This window comes from Nerophis lumbriciformis, linkage group LG34 (assembly GCF_033978685.3).
Source record: "Nerophis lumbriciformis linkage group LG34, RoL_Nlum_v2.1, whole genome shotgun sequence".
NCBI lineage: Eukaryota > Metazoa > Chordata > Actinopteri > Syngnathiformes > Syngnathidae > Nerophis > Nerophis lumbriciformis.
This window is the reverse complement of record NC_084581.2, coordinates 16,046,816-16,070,000: the sequence shown is the minus strand read 5'-3', so window position 1 is coordinate 16,070,000 and position 23,185 is coordinate 16,046,816. Positions and strand designations below refer to the sequence as shown.

The 23,185-nt window shown below is 40.5% G+C and overlaps 1 protein-coding gene across 4 annotated transcripts in view; it reads right to left on the bottom strand.

Moving 5' to 3' along the window:
* Positions 1-23,185, bottom strand: part of nbas (NBAS subunit of NRZ tethering complex) — a 377,838-nt gene that overhangs the window by 338,700 nt on the left and 15,953 nt on the right. For all 4 annotated transcript variants that reach the window (XM_061929010.2, XM_061929012.2, XM_061929011.2 and 1 more), the window contains exons 7-10: positions 12,317-12,450; positions 9,307-9,440; positions 3,012-3,110; positions 662-800 (exon numbers count right to left, since the gene is read on the bottom strand). In XM_061929010.2, coding sequence (XP_061784994.2) covers positions 662-800; positions 3,012-3,110; positions 9,307-9,440; positions 12,317-12,450 — 506 coding nt within the window. The remainder of the gene's footprint in view (positions 1-661; positions 801-3,011; positions 3,111-9,306; positions 9,441-12,316; positions 12,451-23,185) is intronic.

The following is a 23,185-nucleotide window of genomic DNA, read 5'->3' as shown; positions in this document are numbered from 1 at the left end:
AATCCCAACTTCTGCCGAGCAATCTGCTACCAGGCTACAATTTCATTTTACATTTTATTATAAGGCATTATGTTGATTTATTATTTTCATTTGGAGTCTGTGTGGTTTAGTACTGTGTCATTGGATATACTGCATTTGTAGTTATATTTGTGGTAAAGTACAGTTGTCTTTGGATGTAGCCTATCTAACTGGTTGCTGATTCACTTTTATTTATTTCATATAAAATCACTACATAGTGTCCGCCCTGAGATCAGCAGGTCGTGAATTCAAACTGTGTCATACCAAAGACTTTAAAAATGGGACCCATTACCTCCCTGCTTGACACTCGGCATCAAGGGTTGGAATTGGGGGTTAAATCACCAAAAATGATTCCCGGGCGCAGCCACCGCTGCTGCTCACTGCTCCCCTCACCTCCCAGGGGGTGATCAAGGGTGATTGGTCAAATGCAAAAGATAATTTCACCACACCTAGTGTGTGTGATAATCATTGGTACTTTAACTTTTAAAAATGAGTACAAGGTGTACCGTACTTTCATAAAACCAAAAAAGGAACTACTTAGACAGGGACATGGAATAGAGTCAAATAATAATTGAATTTAAGCACTTTAATAACACAGAGGGAACCCTACAAGTGTTACGTGTGGTGGTGGTGGGCTCCTTACCGGGTTGACGTCGTCCTCGTAGCTGGTGACCTGCTTATAGTGGGGCGAACCGGACATAGCCCTCCAGGCGGTGAGGCCGCAACAAGAGGCCTTGGACGTACTGTCATCCCCTAACTCGCAGCCCCCCACCAGCAGCAGACTAAAACATAACAAAAAAATACATATTATTTTTAATATAGTTTTTTTTTTTTTTGTAGTCTTTTTACTGTTATATGTAGTAAAACACTTCTTTTAGGACATGTGATATAAGATTCTGTTTGTGAAGAACCCAGGGCACTGCTTGGCTCAACACTGCCCCCTGGTGGAGCCTCACACATTGTACAGTGAGCAGCCCCTTTTGGACGTTTATTAATTAAGCTGACCAGTGTTGGGTTAGTTACTGAAAACCAGTAACTAGTTACAGTTACTAGTTACTTTATTTCAAAAGTAACTCAGTTACTAACTCAGTTACTTAAACCAAAAAGTAATGCTTTACTGTGAAAAGTAACTATTTAGTTACTTATATATATTTTTTTTTTTTTATTTTAAGGCCCCATTTAATGCTCTTTTAGCCTTCATTTTAGTACTGTTATTGCACTGGAGAATAATACAATCTGTTGATAAACTTGACATGCATTTGCATCACTGAACTCTGCTAAGCAATGTGCTCTACATACAACACACAAAGACAAAGATATGTTTTAAAGGGCCAATTTGTTTCAGACCAGAACAAATTGACAAAACTATTTTAAATAGCTGCAACTTAACATACATAAGTAACAAACAGCATAATAACAACATAGCTGTAAAACAAGAAAGGCACACACTACATACATAAAGCCTAACCAGGCGTTTTCTCAAGGAATTCTGAAATAAAATCATGTCTGAAGCCCAGAACACTCTCCACATTTCCCCACTTAGTTTAGAGAAAAGGAAATATTAGCCTGGCCCACTAGTATCCCTCTTTAGGTTTGTGAACTTTATAGTCTAAACATTTAGAGTGATGTGATAATCAAACACTCTAAAAGTTTAAAATGAAAGAGTATATAAGAGAATTGACAGAGTGTGTGTACCTTCAGTGTGCAGTGCCTCATTAAAATCCAGCCGCTGTTGGAGGTGGAGGTGAAGTGTGTGTCTCTTTACTAGCTTCGTCGAAGCATGTTGTTTTTGTCGCTGTTTCAGCATATTTGAAACTTACATTCAACTAAAATGTTCTTTTCTTTGTGGTCGATAAAAGAAACGTACTGAAAATATCTCCATTTTAAGAAACTCGGCTTCGGGGTTCGCCATGACGTCTTGATAGTAGACACAGACACGCCCCCTCCCACACACACACACTCACACACACACACACACACACACACGTACACACAGACAGCGCGCGGCGCGCCTCTTTTTTGTCGCCTCTTCAGCAGCGCTGCAACACTCAGATCTTCTCAGTTTCTAGCCGATACTACATAAAAAATAACGCAAAATAACGCAGTAACGCATCATGTAGTAACGGTAACGGAGTTACTGAATATAAAAAATAACGCGTTAGATTACTAGTTACCGCCGATAGTAACGGTTACAGTAACGCGTTAGTTTGTAACGCGTTACAAACACTGAAGCTGACTGATGTTAAGAATAGCGTCTCACATATTTGTTCTGCGTAGTTGCACTCGAGCGTATGCACTCCAAGTGATGCACAACATCTGCACATGCAAAAGTATCGACTCCATCTGTAAACTAGGGCGACGACACATCTGGAGTCACCTCAGATTATTACGGCCCAGCCCATCTGTGAAGTGGCAACACGGCTGACGCTCGGGTTCTGGCTCGCACCTGAACATGTCACATTTGTCGTCGTTAGCGTGGAGCTGCTAAGACCACTTGTTGTCGGAGTTCACCGATGACCCACTTTTTACACGGCGCTTCATTAATGTTTAACGCGGTCTGTCAGTTAGCGAAAGCTTGACAGGAGCTGTCAGCAGCCATTACGCTGCCAAAAGCAAATTTCACCTGCCAAAGTCAATCTGGTTTCTTGCAGACTGGGGGAACCAGGACGTTTAGGTCACAGATTAGAGCTAGACATGATTGGATGAAAGCCTAGAGTGAAGGGAATAGGTTTTTTCCCCCAGACTGGCCACGGGCATTGCATTTGTTTTGATAAAAACATGCTTCAATTCCAAATTGTACCACTTCAGGGCAATTAGATTTTAAAGGTTCTACTGTAAGTCCTTCAAAAGTCATCTTCAGCAAGGATTTATCAATGAGATGTGATTTAAAAATGATTGATAAAGGACGTCTGACCATAATTGTGTGCAAAAATGATGAAATAATCTAATCTTCACCTGTGATGAATGAAAGGATGGATGAATTGAATGCTTACCGGTGTCCCGGGTGGTAGATGGCCGAGGTAATGCCATGAGCGTAGAGAGACGAGAAGCTGAACGTGTGGTTCTCTTGGAAGTTCTGATTGGTCCCCACGCTGTGTGGAGGAGAAAGAGGAGAGAAGTCACCTTCAAAATATCCATGGTGTGAGCTGATTTTAAAGACAATCATTGTGCATGTAATATTTCAATGTAACGTAGCGTCGAGGGGAGATTCCACCGGAGTACACAGCATGCCTTGCAGGCATAACAGTTAAACATGTTTTGTTAACGCTTAGTTGTTGTTAGCCATATAGAACAGTAGTTTGTTGTTGTTGTGTGTTAATTTATCTGTTACATGTTGTGCTGTTTATTTTGTGCTCTTTGATGACCATCTCTCTGTTTGTCAAACTACTTGATAGCTATTGCTTGCAAATGGAAGAGCACCTTTCTTAAGCAAGCTGATGGGCCTTTCACGATGCCCAGTAATGATGTCCTTTACTGTTCGAAGTTCTAACTACAAGCCACTCAGACGGCCCATACATAATGTGTTAGGGCACAGGTGTCAAACTCAAGGCCCGCCACATTATTTTATGTGGTCCGCGAAAGCCTGGAAATAATATGCGTTGATAAAATGCTTAATATTTTCTTACTAAAAATATTTGTTCTTTCCCTTTTGACATTAAAAATCATGTACTGCATGCAGTTGCATATCTTTTAAAATTCAATATTATCAGAATTAAAATATTATATTATCATTTATTCCAAAAATATTTTTTGTTAAAATAAAGATAAATACTGTACTTAAATATATCTGCTTGATTTATGATTTCAAAACAAATTATCTATCAAATTGAAGATTGTAAAATTGACCATAGATTTTACGGTTAAATTCTGCCGACTGAGTTTTTTATCATAAAATCAACTTTGTTTTTTTCCATATACAGTAAGACACTAAAACGTTAAAAAACAAACAAAAAAAACATTAAGACAACAAGATTTTATGGTAAAAAAAACTGGCAGCTCTGTTGCTTGAATTTTACCGCTAAAACAGTGGTATTGTTTTTCCATTCATTAAATTGTTTATATGCTGTAAAAAACCCACTGCTTTTACTGCAAAAATCTGGTGACTGAGCTGCCAGTTTTTAAAGTAAAATGTAAATATTTTTCTTTTGCAGCTTATTTAAAAAAATATATATTGTTAATGTATTATATATAGATATATATAGATAGATAGATAGATAGATAGATAGATAGATAGATAGATAGATAGATAGATAGATAGATAGATAGATAGATAGATAGATAGTACTTTATTGATTCCTTCAGGAGAGTTCCCTCAGGAAAATTAATATACATGTATATTCGTATTATTACGACGATGTGGCCCTCAATGAAAACGAGTTTGATACCCCTTTGTTAGGGGGAACTGCAGTTTTTGGGGAATTTTGCCCATCATCCACAATTCCTATGTGAGACAACAACACACGTATTTATCTTTTCTCTAAGTTCTAAATGTTGAAAAACTGTTAGTACAAGAGTGCTCACAATGCATGCGTTTGGGATTAATCTACACTGCCTATAAAGCCCTCTAAAAAACATCCAAAAACTGACCACAACGCTCCATTTAGATGCAATGATCTGCATATTAACCAAGTTATAGTAACATTGATATTATAAGAGCTAAGACAGAGGAACTACTTTTCTGGCATCGTGACATAGATAGAGCATTGCTCATACTGCTCCTCCGATCACTAGCAAGTAGTAGCTACTAAGTAGCAGCTTAAGCGGCTAGAAACGTTGGTTGCAGCCCACCATAAAATTAAGATGAAAAAGCTTGAGCTGCTGCGGTATTGCCTTGAAATTGGAAACAGTTGATGTTACATTATAAATAAGGCATCTCATCTGTATAGTGGAAGGTTGTGGCACCAAGCCAGGAAGTTGGTCAACTTTGAAAATCCACACACTACCAAATGGAACACAGCATTAAACCATCGCAATATTGATTTGTTTTTTTATCTGAGGAGTGAGGATTATTTTGAATTTAGTCTTGTGTTGAAAGATAAAACCTTCTATCAGTCTGCATCACAGTGAGGGCGGACATTGTAAGTCACTGTTTTATGTTCTTATTTGAAACATTTAGCAACGAACACTATCATTACTACAGTATGCCCTCTGTGAAATCAATGCGTCCAGGAAAGAAGTTTAGGTAATGCTTATAATGAGCAAAATACTGTAAATATTACATGTTACCATGAATATGCCTGTTACCAAATTACATACATACTTACACCATGTTTATAAAATGCTGTTGGAGGTTTTTATAAGGTTTTTTAGAGGGCTTTATAGGCAAAATATAATGCACCCCCTTTACCTGCCTCTTAAGAGTAGTTTTTTTTTCCATATTTAGAATGTGCAGAAAAGGGAAATATGTGCGTTGTTGTCTCACATAATGATTGTGAATGATGTGCAAAAATCTGGATGTTGCAGTCGTCATTGCTCACTACTACACAAGAAGGTAAATAGCTAGTCAAAGACGGCTGCGGTTGCTCCCTCAGGAGATACTGCCCCTTAGTGTTTTGGAAGAGAATTGCAACCCAAATCACAGCGAAAATGAAAGCGCCAAATGTTTGTGGCGGTCTAAATGTATCTATCACGGCCACAAATAAATGAATGTATGGGTAACCCTGCAAAAACGACTCAGAAACAACATCTTGCAGGGGTTTGGACAATGTGAACTGGATTTTTTTCGCAGCAAAAGAACATGTCATGCAATCTGTCTGGGTTATCTTTATCTTGTTGGCTTGTAATGAGGGGATAAAGGGAGATACAGACAGGTGGAGAGGGGAAAAAAAAGACAATAACTGTGGCTGACGGGAGAAAACGGTGACTGGGTTTAAGCTACAATTATTGGCATGCAGTTCGAGGAGGAGGTGGGGAAGGAGAAGAAGAAGAAATAAGCTCCATGCTGTAAAAGCAATCATTTAAAGAAAATGAGCCTCACACTTTCTGAGTGAATCTACACATCTCTCCCACATGTCCCTGGTAATTCTTGATTTACCAGACGCCGTCGGAGCACGGTCATAAGATAAGATGAAAATGTTCCTCACAATGTCTAGAAGTGCCATTGCACCACTTCTTTGGTGTTGCAGCAGAATTACATCTACTCTCTCCACTAATGCTTTAATCAAAAATGCTAAATGAAAAAGGCAAGGCCTGCACTCATTCTATCACACGCACGCGTTGGCTTTCCATCAGTCTACAGTAATATTCTGAATGTGCGTTTCATTAAAATGGATGGCTGTATTTGATATTAATATGCACAGGGTCCATCCTTGCATTTAGATGATGAGAAATGATAACATTTTAGCACATCTACTATTGTGTTACTTTAAAATTTCCAATCAACACTTCTGTTTAATTAACCACAATCTCCAATGGTTACTGGATGGTCTACAAAAGCAATGGTCTCCATTTAGTGAGGGGTCTCCACTGTAGATTTTATTAACTAATGAATATATACAATAGAAAAAAATATATAAGAATAAAATAAAGTAAAATTAATCAATTATAAATACATGTTGGTGTGAATTGATTATCATACAGACAAATATTGAAGTGAAGTAAAGTGAAGTGAATTATATTTATATAGCGCTTTTCTCTAGTGACTCAAAGCGCTTTTACATAGTGAAACCCAATATCTAAGTTACATTTAAACCAGTGTGGGTGGCACTGGGAGCAGGTGGGTAACGTGTCTTGCCCAGGGACACAACGGCAGTGACTAGGATGGCGGAAGCGAGGATCGAACCTTGAACCTTCAATTTGCTGGCACGGCCACACTACCAACCGAGCTATACCGCCCCATTGCTGGTTTGCAAGAAGAATCCCGTGCATTGGTTGGTTAAAGTTTATTTCAAACATGTATACAATTTCCCTATGATACATCACATAGTTTAATTTTTAATTACTTGTCCGAAAAGAAGTAGGAAGAAGCAGAGCTTATTTAATCCTACCCCTTTTCTATTTCATTTCCAGTGAGAACAAGTATATTCACTTCCCGTTCTTAATTTGTACACAATTCAATTCAATCAATTCATTCTCAATACAACAGTTCTCTTCAAAAAGAGTTAAATCAGTGATGATTCGCATAATGAGATTATATCTTATTTTCAGTAAGTTCAAGACGTTTATCATAATCATTTCTTGTACTTGTAGTTTTAAAGGGGAACTGCACTTTTTTTTGGAATGTTGCCTATCGTTCACAATCATTATGAAATACATGACGGATGGCTTTTTGTTCTTAATACATTCTAAATACTAAATCAATTTGATCAAAAGTCCGCTTACAATACACCCTATGGGAGCCGTTCAATTCTGCCTATAGAGCCCCTAAAAAACATCCAATTAGGGCTGGGTGATATATCGAATATACTCGATACATCGCGGGTTTGTCTCTGTGCGATATAGAAAATGACTATATCGTGAGTATTCGAGTATACGTTCTCATGCAGTTGTTTTTAGCTGCGGGCATTGCACTACATGCGTCTATCACTCTTTTTTGTCTCTCCTTCTCACAGAGACGTAAAACAAGCGCACCTTCTTACATACGTCACACGTGCAACGTCATACGCCCTCGCCGAGCAGAGAGGTAGCAGAGAGGAATCTACCATAGGTAAAGTTAGCTGTGTCAGCTAACTTCTGTGGCAGGTGCAAGCGGAGCAGTGCAAGTGGTAATACGAGAGAGAGAGAAGGTGCAAATCTGGTAACAAACGGAGGAAGAAGAATCAATTCCCAAGAAAAACAGCACAGGGTCCATCGTCTGGCGGTGGTTTAGCTTCAAGCAGAAAGATGTTGAACAGACAACCATAATATGTCAAGTATGCGGCAAAAGCGTTGCTACAAAAATTAGCAGCACTACTAATTTCTACCATTATTTGAGAAGTCACTCACTAGAGAATGAAGAGTGCTTGAAACTCCGCATGTCAACATCTCGGCCGGTGCCACACCCAACAAAATGCCGAAGCAACCTGCACATCAACACCATTTCCACATCAACGCCGTATGAAAAAAATTGTCAACAACAGAAGGAGATGACGTCCGCAGTGACCTACCACATAGCGAAGGACATACACTATTTGATTTCCTATTATGGAGCTAATTTTTATTTGACAGTTATGAAATATCTTGTGTGACATCATGCACAAAAGTGCACTTTATTTGTTTTAAACTATTGTAGTGGCATTCTGTACAAGAAGTGCACTTTAATTTAGTGTTGTTTTGATATGTCATCTTAGTGACATCATGCACAAAAGTGCACTAATAGCTTGTTTTAAAATGTATCTGACTATCTTGCATTTTGTTTTAAAATTACATGAATGTTTGTGCCACTGCTTAAAAACTGTTTAATAAATACAGTTTTGGTAAATTGACTAAGTTGTGCTTTCCCTCTCTGTATGAAAGTTTAAAATGAGCATATATTAATGCAGTATGAACAAGAGTGTTCATACTGACCCATATAATCATCATACTGGTGTGATTATATGCATCAAGTGTTAATTCAAGGCTAAGGCAAAATATCGAGATATATATCGTGTATCGTGACATGACCTAAAAATTTACATTTTTATATTAATAAAAGACCATATCGCCCAGGCCTAAATCCAATCACCTCCATAAGGGTTTTAAATACATGCTGTAAGTATATATGTAATGTAGTAACAAGCACATTTATAATAACATTTAATATTTACGCAGTTTGATCATTTTAAGCATATGCGGCGCATTAATTAAAAAAACTCATTACCTTGTTTGCTTTTTTTCTTTTCTTCATCACTGATATCTGCTTACTGCAGACTTTTTGAGAGCCAACAAACAAAATAAAACATCACTTACTGTATCGTGTCGGCTGTCATTAGGATGCCGATTGATGGGACGTTTATATATTCCCATTTAGATAAAAAATGAGTCATAATCCTCGCAAAGAAAAGGGGTAGGGGGCGAGGGGAACAAGTGCTTTTCGTGTCGTTCTCGCCAGCTTCTGATCCTAAATGGCTTTTTTGTTTTTGGACGCTAAAATACATGATATTACTTTATTTTGTTAGGTATGGCGGCTAATATGAAGTCGCACATTAAGAAGAAACCTTAAATGTAGTTAAACTGGATGTATAGCGTAGCGCTTTTATTTTGAAGCCGGAAAAGTGTGTGATTGTTTTGAGAAAGTGTCTTGACATGAAATGCACACTTTTTTCAAGCCTTCATATAGTTATTCCCAATTCCCTATGTGGCTATATGAGAGGGAGTGATATTGTTTCTTACCTGACCAGGTAGCTCTTGAGCCCGCCTCCGTACGTGATGACGAGCAGTTCGGCCGACCACTGAGCGCCGCCTGTGTACTCGAGAAAAATGAGGCCCACTACAGCGCAGTTGAAATCTCCGGGAAAACTCAGTGCCTGGGAAAAAAAAACAAGATGAGATGAGAAAATTAGATGAGAACGTTACAGACACAACCAAACCGTCAGTCAGCAGACACTTCATTAGGTACACCTCCATAGGTATAAAAAGAGGAAGAGGAAAAGGTAGAGAAAATAACAGCCTTTTTCAGGACCAGTTCTCATTTTTGTTCAATTCCTTTTTATTCCTACAGCAGGGAGGGTACAGACAGAGGAAAGAAAGAATGAAAGCACAGAAATGGTGGAGTTACAATACAATGTGGCACAGAGGGGACATTAAAGTGTTGGAAGGGAGATGACTCAAAGATAGAGGGGGGAAAAAAAGAGGATCTTGGGAGGCTTGAAGGAGTATCAAGTATGTGACACATTAAAAATGGAGGAAAAAGGAATAGTAAAAGAGAGGGGGGATGAAGGACACCAGGCAATGGAAAATGGGGGTGGGGGGTGGGGTTCAGACAAAAGGAAGCTGGAAGTGATGAGAGAACCTGACCTAACTGACTGACTGTGTGTTCTCGTGAAGTTACAAATATATATATATATTTTTTTTTTTGAAAGGATAAGAAACTGAATTGTATTTATTTGGAGTCTGTGGTGTCTACAATGGAAATCAAAACACTAAGCTTTTCCAATCACTTACAGCCAACAATAAGACTATTAATGAGCCGATTTGAGATGCAACAAACAGAAACGTGGTGCATGATAACAACAAATGAAAAGCAAGGAAAAAAACAAAGGTAAATACATAGAAATAGCAACAAATACACCCCAGAGTGGCAGGGAGCAGCATCAAAGTAATCAGTAAGTAATGCAGGTACAAAAATATAACATATTAAACAGACAGCAGTAGACGACCACAACGTATCTTATTATTTTACTACAGGTAAAAGCCAGTAAATTAGAATATTTTGAAAAACTTGATTTATTTCAGTAATTGCATTCAAAAGGTGTAACTTGTACATTATATTTATTCATTGCACACAGACTGATGCATTCAAATGTTTATTTCATTTAATTTTGATGATTTGAAGTGGCAACAAATGAAAATCCAAAATTCCGTGTGTCACAAAATTAGAATATTACTTAAGGCTAATACAAAAAAGGGATTTTTAGAAATGTTGGCCAACTGAAAAGTATGAAAATGAAAAATATGAGCATGTACAATACTCAATACTTGGTTGGAGCTCCTTTTGCCTCAATTACTGCGTTAATGCGGCGTGGCATGGAGTCGATGAGTTTCTGGCACTGCTCAGGTGTTATGAGAGCCTAGGTTGCTCTGATAGTGGCCTTCAACTCTTCTGCGTTTTTGGGTCTGGCATTCTGCATCTTCCTTTTCACAATACCCCACAGATTTTCTATGGGGCTAAGGTCAGGGGAGTTGGCGGGCCAATTTAGAACAGAAATACCATGGTCCGTAAACCAGGCACGGGTAGATTTTGCGCTGTGTGCAGGCGCCAAGTCCTGTTGGAACTTGAAATCTCCATCTCCATAGAGCAGGTCAGCAGCAGGAAGCATGAAGTGCTCTAAAACTTGCTGGTAGACGGCTGCGTTGACCCTGGATCTCAGGAAACAGAGTGGACCGACACCAGCAGATGACATGGCACCCCAAACCATCACCCAACCATGCAAATTTTGCTTGCATTTCCTTTGGAAATCGAGGTCCCAGAGTCTGGAGGAAGACAGGAGAGGCACAGGATCCACGTTGCCTGAAGTCTAGTGTAAAGTTTCCACCATCAGTGATGGTTTGGGGTGCCATGTCATCTGCTGGTGTCGGTCCACTCTGTTTCCTGAGATCCAGGGTCAACGCAGCCGTCTACCAGCAAGTTTTAGAGCACTTCATGCTTCCTGCTGCTGACCTGCTCTATGGAGATAGAGATTTCAAGTTCCAACAGGACTTGGCGCCTGCACACAGCGCAAAATCTACCCGTGCCTGGTTTACGGACCATGGTATTTCTGTTCTAAATTGGCCCGCCAACTCCCCTGACCTTAGCCCCATAGAAAATCTGTGGGGTATTGTGAAAAGGAAGATGCAGAATGCCAGACCCAAAAACGCAGAAGAGTTGAAGGCCACTATCAGAGCAACCTAGGCTCTCATAACACCTGAGCAGTGCCAGAAACTCATCGACTCCATGCCACGCCGCATTAACGCAGTAATTGAGGCAAAAGGAGCTCCAACCAAGTATTGAGTATTGTACATGCTCATATTTTTCATTTTCATACTTTTCAGTTGGCCAACATTTCTAAAAATCCCTTTTTTGTATTAGCCTTAAGTAATATTCTAATTTTGTGACACACGGAATTTTGGATTTTCATTTGTTGCCACTTCAAATCATCAAAATTAAATGAAATAAACATTTGAATGCATCAGTCTGTGTGCAATGAATAAATATAATGTACAAGTTACACCTTTTGAATGCAATTACTGAAATAAATCAAGTTTTTCAAAATATTCTAATTTACTGGCTTTTACCTGTATATACTGTATGTATACTCTATTCATTTAACAGGCCAAGTCTCCTACAGTGGCAAGATGCAAGGTCAACAAAAGCAAATAACTGTCAGAGTCTCTAATTAGGTAAAAAAAAAAAAAAAACATTGGCAATAAAATCTATGGCTGTAGGCAACCAACTCGTGTAGCTTTTTTTTTTTATTGACGTATCATGAGTGGCCATCAGCTTTACCTACCTCTGCATGTTGCTACTCAGGTGTAAACTGTTGTTGATCAACTCATCAGCGCCTATAATGCTGGCTAAACAGTTTGCTCTCGTTACCGCCATCACAACATTGGTTCTGTTGCAGCTGTGTTGTGCAATATATTTGATAATAAATAGGTTTATTTTATGTGATGTGTCATCAATGTGTTCCAACAAAACAATTACCGGCTGGATCACAAACAGCTCGCTGCCCACAAGGTCAAAGAGGCGCACTGTGCCCGTGCTGTCTGCAAACGCTAGCAGGGCACAGTCGTGGCTCCATGCCACCCGCCGCCATTGGGGGTTGGGATCCTTTGGAACTGTAGAACAAAACAAAAAAAATAATAAATACATTTGTAATACTTACACGCGTGTTTAATTAAAATCCTCAATTTGTCCCTAAGAATGGAACCTTCATTTGCAAAATTTCTGATTTACAAACCACAGACCGAATAAAGTCATGCTCTGGTGTACGAACCTTGTCTCCGTTTACAAACATCCACCCATTATGTGCCTAGCAACGCAGACATTTTATTCCTATTTGCAAAGCGGTTGGGGGCGGACTGATCGATTTCCGGTGCTCATTCAGTCAGCAGATCACAGTGCTGCAGTTAACAGTAGTTAAAGTGCTACTTTGTATGCCCTTTAAGTGGGTTTTTTTTTTTTAGCCTTTTTACAATGTTTTTCTAGTTTTGCTAGCTCAATATGAGTCCAAAGAAAGCAATGGACAAGCGATGTGTGGTTTGAAACATTCTGTAAGTATCCACAGCGTTGTCAATACTGCCTTCCTTCCCTGCCTCTCACTATCGCTGCACGCAAAAAAGATTACGTTCATAAATTGAGGTTCCACAGTATACTAATTTGAAAGCAATCAGATGTATAGTACATTTGTTTTACATTTGCTGATGCAACTATGTGACAATATACCTAATGTATTACATGTTGATTTTATCCTTTGTTGTTTTATCATATTTTATTTATTTTATCTGTACATGTTGATTTTATCTTTTGTTGTTTTTGTCATTTTCTTTTAATTATTTTATCTGTATACTATAAAGTGTCCTTTGGTTTTTTGAAAGGTGTTTATAATTTAAATGTATTATTATTATAATTATTAAACATTAAAGAAAACAAAAAGAAAAAAACTACAAAAACATTTTTTATTAACATTCGTTGTTTTTAGTCAGTAACATAAAAGATATAAATTGTATCACTTTGCCTGAAATTAAAAAAATTAATCCTTATTTAAACATTTTTGACCGACTTGAATCGTTTTTTTTTTTTTATAAACTCAAATAAGTTTAATTTGATCAGCAACATTATCACAGAGCACAATATTTATACCGTTATAATGATGTAACAGCCACATTAAGCTACAGGTTTGTCTATTAATGATCAAAACATTAACCAAATTCCATGTTGCCAAATGAAACCAATCTATAAGGATTCATTTAAGTAAGTTTCATGGGGAGAATTTAAAGGCCAAGAGTGATGAACTATCACTAAGGAAAGCTATATTGTTATTGATATTTAGCTAAATGAGCAAAAGTATGTGTAACTAGCCCTCCTTGCCGTAATGACAAATACAGATAGGAGAAAGAGGACAGAGCTAATGTCACACATTAACACAATATGTCCAAGAATCTTCCCTGAGTCAACTGCCAGAGAGCAATTCATCTCAATAACTGTCTCTCAAAGATAGGCATACACAAGTCTACACTCAAAAGAGATAATAAATCCATCTTTTACTGAAGTAATAGTCTACTGTTTACAAATGTGCTGTCTCAGCAGTGCAGTAAGTGTGCCCATGGAGAATTGAGAAAGCATAACCTGACCAAGGAGCATTTCTCAGAGATTTGTCGTTTCTTCGATGGCTGACTTTGAGTAGCTATTGTACAGTAACATATTCTTAAAATAAGCGTTAAACAAATGATGAATAGCGGGATGTAACAAGCACCGGTATTAATGATTAACTGCAGTACGGTGGAACAGGGGTTAGTGCATGTGCCTCACAATACGAAGGTCCTGAGTAGTCCTGAGTTCAATCCCGGGCTCGAATCTTTCTGTGTGGAGTTTGCACGTTCTCCCCGTGACTGCGTGGGTTCCCTCCGGGTACTCCGGCTTCCTCCCAATGCCAAAAACATGCACCTGGGGATAGGTTGATTGGCAACACTAAATTGGTCCTAGTGTGTGAATGTGAGTGTGAATGTTGTCTATCTGTGTTGGCCCTGTGATGAGGTGGAGACTTGTCCATGGTGCACCCCGCCTTCCGTCCGAATGCAGCTGAGATAGGCTCCAGCACCCCCCGCGACCCCAAAAGGGACAAGCGGTAGAAAATGGATGGATGCAGTAAAACTCCAGATGGTTAGTATTACCGTTTCAAGTTACAATTATTGTAAAACCGTAGTTGATAACCGCAATTTGATAAACTTATAGACTGATGATACTGCTCATTTACTGGAGAAGAAAGCTTATGCCCTGACGCTAGCTCAGACCACTAATCTCTAGCTGGCAGCTTGCACCGCTAATCGCTAGATAAATTAAATGCTAACATGAATACGAGACACTTTAACATCATACCCTTATCTAAACATGTAGAATAGAATAGAATAGAATAGAATGGAATAGAAAGTACTTTATTGATTTCTGGGGGAATTCAGCACCACAGTTCGCTCACAATAGACAGTAATAATAATAAATAATATAATATATATAATATATTATATATATATAATATATAAATAATATAAATATATTCTACATATACTCTACATTTAAGTGCAGTCAAGGAACATATGCATTATACAGTCTGATGGCTGTCGGTATGAAGGACCTCCTGTGTCGTTCCGTGTTGCATTTTGGGAGTCTGAGCCTTCCACTGAACGTGCTCATTCTCTTCGCAAAGTCCGAGTGTAGTGGGTGGGAGGTGTTGTCCATAATGGCTAGGAGCTTTGCTAGACTTCTCCTCTCTGACACCACCGCCAGAGAGTCTAGCTCCACTCCCACCACGTTATTGGCCTTCTCTACCAACTTGTCCAGTCTGTGTGCGTCCCTTGCTCTCAGCCCGCTGCCCCAGCAGGCCACGGCGTACAAGAAGGCGCCCGCCACCACCGACTCGTAGAACATCTTCAACATCTTTGTACAGACGTTGAAGGATCCTAGCCTCCTGAGGAAGTAGAGGCGGCTCTGTCCCTTCTTGTAGAGTGCCTCCGCGTGTTTTAACCCATTCAGCTTGTTGTCCATGTGTACACCGAGGTATTTATAATCCTCAACCATGTCCACATCGACCCCCCTGATGGAAACAGGGGTCGCCGGAGTACTCCTCCTCCTTCCCAGGTCCACAACCAGCTCCTTGGCCTTCGTCACATTAAGCTGGAGGTGGTTCTTTCCACACCATGTGACAAAGTCCTCCACCAGTGCCCTGTATTCCTCATCGTCATCATCCTCAATACACCCCACTATCGCAGAGACATCAGAAAACTTCTGAAGGTGGCAGGACTCTGACTGATAGTGGAAATCGGTGTTGTAGATGGTGAAGAGGAAGGGGGAGAGGACTGTGCCCTGCGGGGCCCCGGTGTTGCTGACCAGCCTGTCAGACACACAGTCCTGCAGTCGCACATACTGTGGTCTGTCAGTCAGGTAATCAACAGCCCAGGACACTAAGGGGGCCTCCACCTGCATCGTCTCCAACTTCACACCCAGTAGTCCAGGCCGTATGGTATTGAAAGCACTGGAGAAGTCAAAAACCATGACCCTCACACTGCTCGCAGGCTTGTCTAGGTGGGTGTGGGCTCGGTTCAGCAGGTAGATGACTGCGTCCTCCACTCCCAGTCGGGGCTGGTAGGGGAATTGGAGTGGGTTCAGGTGGGGCTTGACTGTAGGGCGGAGTTGTTCCAGGACCAACCTCTCCATGGTCTTCATGATATGGGAGGTTAAAGCCACCGGCCTGTAGTACTTCGACATACTGGGTCGCGTGCACTTGGGGATGGGGACCACGCATGAGGTTTTCCACAGTGTGGGGACTTTCTGCAGCCTAAGGCTCATGTTGAAGATGTGCTGTAGCAAACCACAAAGCTGTGGGGCGCAGGCTTTGAGCACCCTGGGGCTCACACCGTCAGGACCCGCGGCCTTGCCTGTGTGTCACTTATTAAGCTGTGCATTCACCTGTTCTGCAGACAGACACACTGGGGGGGTCTCAGGTGATTGGGAGAGGGGGGGTACATCAAACTGAGGGTGAGGTGTTAAGTGGGGGGAGGTAGTCATTGGAGTTGGGGGGCTGTGAGGAGGGGGGGGGGGGGGGGGGGTGGATTGGTTCACTGAAGTTGTCAGGGGGCCGGCTGGCATGTCTTGGGGGGAAAGAGCTTGTCGGAGCCACTGTGTCAAACCTGTTAAAGAACTGGTTTAGTTCATTGGCCCTCTCTTTGTCTCCGTCCACCCCCTACCCCATGACGGTTTGAGGCCGGTGATGGTCTGCATACTTCTCCAAACCGCCTTCATGTTGTTGTCTTTCAGCTTCCCTTCCAGCTTCCTCCTGTAGTTCTCCTTGGCCTCCCCGATTTTGGTCTTCAGCAGCCCCTGAACTCTTTTCACCTCCTCCCTGTTACCAGTATTGAATGTTCTCTTCTTCTCATTCAGTAGGGCTTTGATGTCCTTGGTCACCCACGGCTTGTTGTTTGGGTAGCAGGTGACCGTCCTTGATGGGACATTTGAGTCAACACAGAAGTTGATATAGTATGTGATGCACTCTGTGAGCCCGTCAATGTCCTCTCCATGAGACTCCATGAGCACCTGCCAGTCAGTTACCTCAAAACAGCCCTGTAGTGTCTCTTGGACCCCTTCTGACCACCTTCTCTCACTGTTATTTTGGTCACAGGCTGTCTTTTGACCAGAGGCACATAACAGGGGTTGAGGTAAACAAGGTTGTGGTCTGACCGGCCCAGCTCTGGTAGTGGTATGGAGCTATACGCATCCTTGATGTTTGCGTACAGCAGGTCCAAGATCTTATTTCCTCTGGTGTGGCAGCTGACATACTGAGTGAAGTTGGGTAGTGATTTGTCCATAGTAACATGGTTAAAATGTCCCGAGATGAGGATGAGAGCTTTCGGGTGCTTGGTTTGTAATCTGGCTATCGAGCTGTGGATGACGTCACTGGCAGCTGCAGCTTTAGCAGAGGGGGGGATGTATACTGCCATCACGATAACATGCGGAATCTCCCTGGGCAAATAATATGGTCTGAGTCCTACAGCTAACATCTCTATATTCGGGTCACTGTGGCACTCTTTTATTGTTATATGACTGGGATGATAATATTTCTTGTTAATAAACAAAGCAAGCCCCCCTCCTTTCCGCTTGCCGTTGCCATGATTGGGTATAAAAACAGCTTCCCAAAAAATGCTCAGTCTTTTACAAGAAAGGATGGGGCGAGGTACACCCCTTTGTCCACAACTGCGTGAGTAAATATTCAAACAGTTTAAGAACAACGTTTCTCAAAGTGCAATTGCAAGAAATTTAAGGATTTCAACATCTACGGTCCATAATATCATCAAAAGGTTCAGAGAATCTGGAGAAATCACTCCACGTAAGCGGCATGGCCGGAAACCAACATTGAATGACCGTGACCTTCGATCCCTCAGACGGCACTGTATCAATAACCGACATCAATCTCTAAAGGATGTCACCACATGGGCTCAGGAACACTTCAGAAAACCACTGTCACTAAATACCGTTCGTCGCTACATCTGTAAGTGCAAGTTAAAGCTCTACTATGCAAAGCGAAAGCCATTTATCAACAACATCCAGAAACGTCGCCGGCTTCTCTGGGCCCGAGATCATCTAAGATGGACTCATGCAAAGTGGAAAGGTGTTCTGCGGTCTGACGAGTCCACATTTCAAATTGTTTTTGGAAATATTCGACATCGTGTCATCCGGACCAAAGGGGAAGCAAACTATCCAGACTGTTATCGACGCAAAGTTCAAAAGCCAGCATCTGTGATGGTATGGGGGTGCATTAGTGCCCAAGGCATGGGTAACTTACACATCTGTGAAGGCACCATTAATGCTGAAAGGTACATACAGGTTTTGGAACAACATATGCTGACATCTAAGCGCCGTCTTTTTCATGGACGCCCCTGCTTATTTCAGCAAGACAATGCCAAGCCACATTCAGCACGTGTTACAACAGCGTGGCTTTGTAAAAAAAAAAAAAGAGTACGGGTACTTTCCTGGCCCGCCTGCAGTCCAGACCTGTCCCTCATCGAAAATGTGTGGCGCATTATGAAGCGTAAAATACGACAGCGGAGACCCCGGACTGTTGAACGACTGAAGCTCTACATAAAACAAGAATGGGAAAGAATTCCACTTTCAAAGCTTTAACAATTAGTTTCCTCAGTTCCCAATCGTTTATTGAGTGTTGTTAAAAGAAAAGGTGATGTAACACAGTGGTGAACATGCCATTTCCCAACTACTTTGGCACGTGTTGCAGCCATGAAATTCTAAGTTAATTATTATTTGCAAAAAAAAAAGTTTATGAGTTTGAACATCAAATATCTTGTCTTTGTAGTGCATTCAATTGAATATGGGTTGAAAAGGATTTGCAAATCATTGTATTCCGTTTATATTTACATCTAACACAATTTCCCAACTCATATGGGAATGGGGTTTGTATAAAACTGTTGTGTTTTTAGTGTTTTTCTGCCTTCTCCTCTTGTCTGCACCTGTGCTTTTAGTGATTTGTCCTCGGCGAGGGGCGGACCTTGAGGCACACCTGCTCGCAATTAGCACTCCGGTATTTAGGCACGTCACGGTCAGCTTGGCCTCGCCGGTTATTGTCTCCTGCACCTCCCACGTGCATGTGCCTGCTTCACTTCATCAGTCACGGTATGTTGCCTCTCCTTATTCCTGTAATCCCTCACCTCTTTGTGTTTGCTTCCTAGCCCCCCTGAGGTAAAGAGGATTTTGTGTTGGACTTTTTGCTGTGTTCAGTGCGCCCTGGCCTTTTTCCCTGCCGACCACTGTGGAACCTGTTTTTGTTTGTTTATTCATGGTGTGCACTTCTGCCCCATCGCCTTTTGTTATACTTGTTGGATTTATTAAATATTCCCCTTTTTATAATTCAACCTTGCCTCCCGTCTCTGCATCCTGGGATCACCTTGATCAGGTCCTAACAAAAACATTCTTGCCTTCCTTCTTACTTTCGCCAAATGAGCCATTCGGAATTTGCTCAACTTGTCACCTTTTTCCAATATGCGATGTCAGCGGATAGCTACATATATTGTAGAATTTTACCCAAAAAGCTTTGCGAGAGTTCGCCATTGTAGTCCGATGTAGTCAACAAGTTCCTTCTTTTTCTCTATCTTCTTGTTGTGGGGCAGACTGGCTCGTACGTGCACATGCATCCTTCGCCGTTGCCATTTCTAATTCCAAGTAGCGTATAGTTCGAATTTATATATGTCAGTAGATGGAAGCGCTAAAAACTACAACATGGCTGACGGGGAGAAAACCATTTAGTGGAGGCACGTAAATAAGAGCGCCCACAAAACGGAATATCCTGAAGAGACAGTCAGAAAGCAGTTTAAAGATGGTCTGTAAAACAAACTGTGCAAAATTTTTACGAAAGAACCACAAGAAAGTGGTTATGTAGACCACTTCCTTGTGGTCTACATAACTTCCAAGTTATGTAGACCACAAGGAAGTGTTTTAAATGTAGAAAAAAAGGTGAACAGTGTGTTTGTAAGTACTTTTGTGCACCTTCAACAATACTGTGATAATAATGACAATTTTGGTCACAATAACAGTGATATGAAATGTTTATATCGTTACATCCCTACAGCCATGTTTCTCAACAAATCTTGACCTAATTTGTATCAGTTGTGCTTGGCAGTCTCCTAAAGGTGTGTACCAAATTTTATAGTAAAAGTTACAAAATGTTTTTTGCAGCATGTAATGAACTGTGAGAGGAATTTCAAGTCAATATGACATATGGGGTCGAACAGCAGCGCAATCATGAGGCGTTTTTGCCAAAAAAATAACAGCACAAGGAACACAGCAGGGGCACACGTTTTACCAAATTGTCACCCTTTAATGTGCGTCGGCTCCCGAGTATTTGTGTGTTTAAGTCTTTATATGCAACCCTTCAGCTCGGATTTGTCTAACAATGTAAAACATAATACGCCGCCGCGGGTTCTCTGCCTGCTAAGCAATAAAGTTATGAAAATGAAGTTGTTGTTGATATCGCGTATCACATAATGGCGCTGTGGGCATTTATTGAGTGGAATGAGTTGGCTGAGCAGATGCTGCTGCTGCGACCCCTGTTGGGTAATGCGGCGCAAGAATTAAAAAGCAGACGGATGACGGAGGAATTTGAAAGAAACAAAAGGGGAGGAGACAGAAGGATGCTTAGGGTGACACATAATAAATCCGGTACCCACTGGGAGAAATAATTAAGTAACCCCCCCTCCATCCTTGCTTGGCCTAAATGTAATACACCTTCAATATGAGCATCATTATCTTTGTAAAAACAGCATTTTTTGCATTAGATCTCAAAGCAGGTGTATCTAACGTTATGGCCAGTGCCGGAAAATGTTTTCTTTCCTTTTGCAATCTTCTAATTTTACTGTCATCCTGCCAACACCTCCCCATTATGAATTGTATATGCTACGTAGTTACGCGGCAGAGAGCACTCCATTTCCACATAGATGGCTTTTTAGGGGGTGTGGGGGCGGAAGGGCTAGAAAAAAAAAATAGGATGTTGCAGTCCTTTCTCTTTTTTGTGACAGTGTGGGCGGAAGATGGGGAGAAATTCAGCCCGGAAAGCCAACTGGCGACATGTCTTTAATCTAAAGCCTGGTAGATATGTTTGAAATCACATCTCAGCAATGATGAATTATGTAAGGGGGTGTAACAAACACAAACATATAGGTAAGGAAGGAGGAAGTGTGATCATGTACAACTTCCATTACCAACAAATCCTGTTAAAAAGGCAGCGTCAGAGCAGCACATTATGACAAAGCTGCTTGATATCAAGTCAAATGAAAGCAAGATGAAATGGAAAGAGAATGGGGGCTTGGGGAGTGGGGGGAATGCTGTTACTCACAATGTAACCCACAATGGGGGCCAGCTAGAGCTCAGCTAATAGAAGAGGAGAAAAAAATCCCATTTACTTTTTTATTTTTTTTATTAGCTGAATATAGAACAGTGCAATTGAACGAGCAGCCCAGGGGCCAATTCCAGCCCGGGAATGACAACATTCCGGCCCACCGAGTTTATAGTTAAAAACTTGGGAGACAGACGTTTTTGCACTAAATTCCTAAGAAACTACAATCTTCCTGTTGTATAGAGGAACTTGAACCACTGTAAACATTTAAAAAGCCCAACCTAAAATCTTTCAGTTTTGGTCGATTTTGGCGGTGCCAGTGGACCAAAGTGGTAGTGTTTTGCCTGAAGGAAGACCACATTTTCCAAGAGGTTCAGTGCATATGGTTAGTCAGTCAGTATGACTGATTTTTCCACAGTAGCAACATACATATTTTACTCAAACCTTATATATGCGGTTTGTAGTTAATGCAGTACTTTTGAGTTTGTTGCGTGGCTGGTCGTGTCAGAGTGGAACTGCGAACTAACAAGCTGGTGGGTATCTATTGCTAGCACGCAAATTTCCAATAGTTAACATTAGCATTACAATTTTGATTTGAGCATCGAAAATTACTCACTAGTCCAGCAAGAACAGAGCCGAATACAGTGCAATCTCAATTTATGAACCCCTCTATTTGCAAACTTTTCGGTTCACAAACTTATAGATCACGCCAAATATGCCTCTGTGTGCAAACCATGCCTCTGTGTACAAACGCTTCATTCATTTATTTTTTTGTTGCATTGTCAGCCAGTTGGTGCTTGTCTGTACTGAATAACTTGAGGAAGCTGGCTTTTAACTGTGATGAGAACAAACTTTTCTGGAAAAATATGCCAAAGCAGACTTATTTCACATCAGAGACAACTACCTCTCATTCAGCGGTGTCTCTTCCAAGACAGACATACACACACGCGCGCGCACAAACACATGGCACCTTACCCCAGCCCTCTTTCTTCTCTCCCTTAGTCTGCTCGTTTTTCTCTTCTCGTCAGCATAGGAGCAGGTCACGAGAGACCTTTGCCGATGTTAATGTACTGTAAGTGGATTTAACTTTTTAAAATGTTAATTATTGTAGCAATATGGTTGTTAAAGTTAAAAATGTTGTGATTTCTGATCATTTTTGAGGGCACCAAAGAGACTACTGTGTGTGAGCATGCATGCAGAGCAGCGCATTCAGCACAATTCAGCTTGGCATTGCTATTGTTTTGGCTTATTAATGAAGAAACAGTTAATTCACCTTGTTATGATTGTTTGATATACATATAGCACTTTATATTGTGTTTAAAGTGTACACACCTTAACTAAAATGGGGACTTTTGTTATTCATATTTACATTGTTTCTTATGGATACATTTGCTTCACTATACGAACTTTGATTTACAAACCATGTGAAAAGGAACCAATTCAGTTCGTAAATTGAGGTTCCACTGTATAGAGCCGTATTAATGTAGTTACTGTATATTGTACATCAACCTGTAATGTGGTGGGTCATTGAAGTATTGTTTATTGTGATATTTTTTAATTAAATAATAAAAATGTATGAATAGGTTAAGGGGTGTGTCTTTGACTTTGTGTGGCCACACGGTGAAAAGTATGTTTTAAAGGCTAAAGAGCAAAAAAAATATGGATTAAAGCACAATATTTTGACAGATAAAATCAATGTTTTGAATTTGGGAAATTATTACTTTCATCAATACATTTAGAATTTGGGAGTTTGTAATGTGCTCGTAGGGAAAAGGTTTGGATCTCACGCAGCATATACACAGCCACCATGCAACCTCATATTGTTATTACCACACAAATATTTGTATAAGATGAACAACTGTACAAAAAAAACATTTATTGTGTCAATAATATATTAAAATAATCTTGTATGATTTCAATATATTATTGACACAATAAATATTGTTCTTGCCCACAAGAGCTCT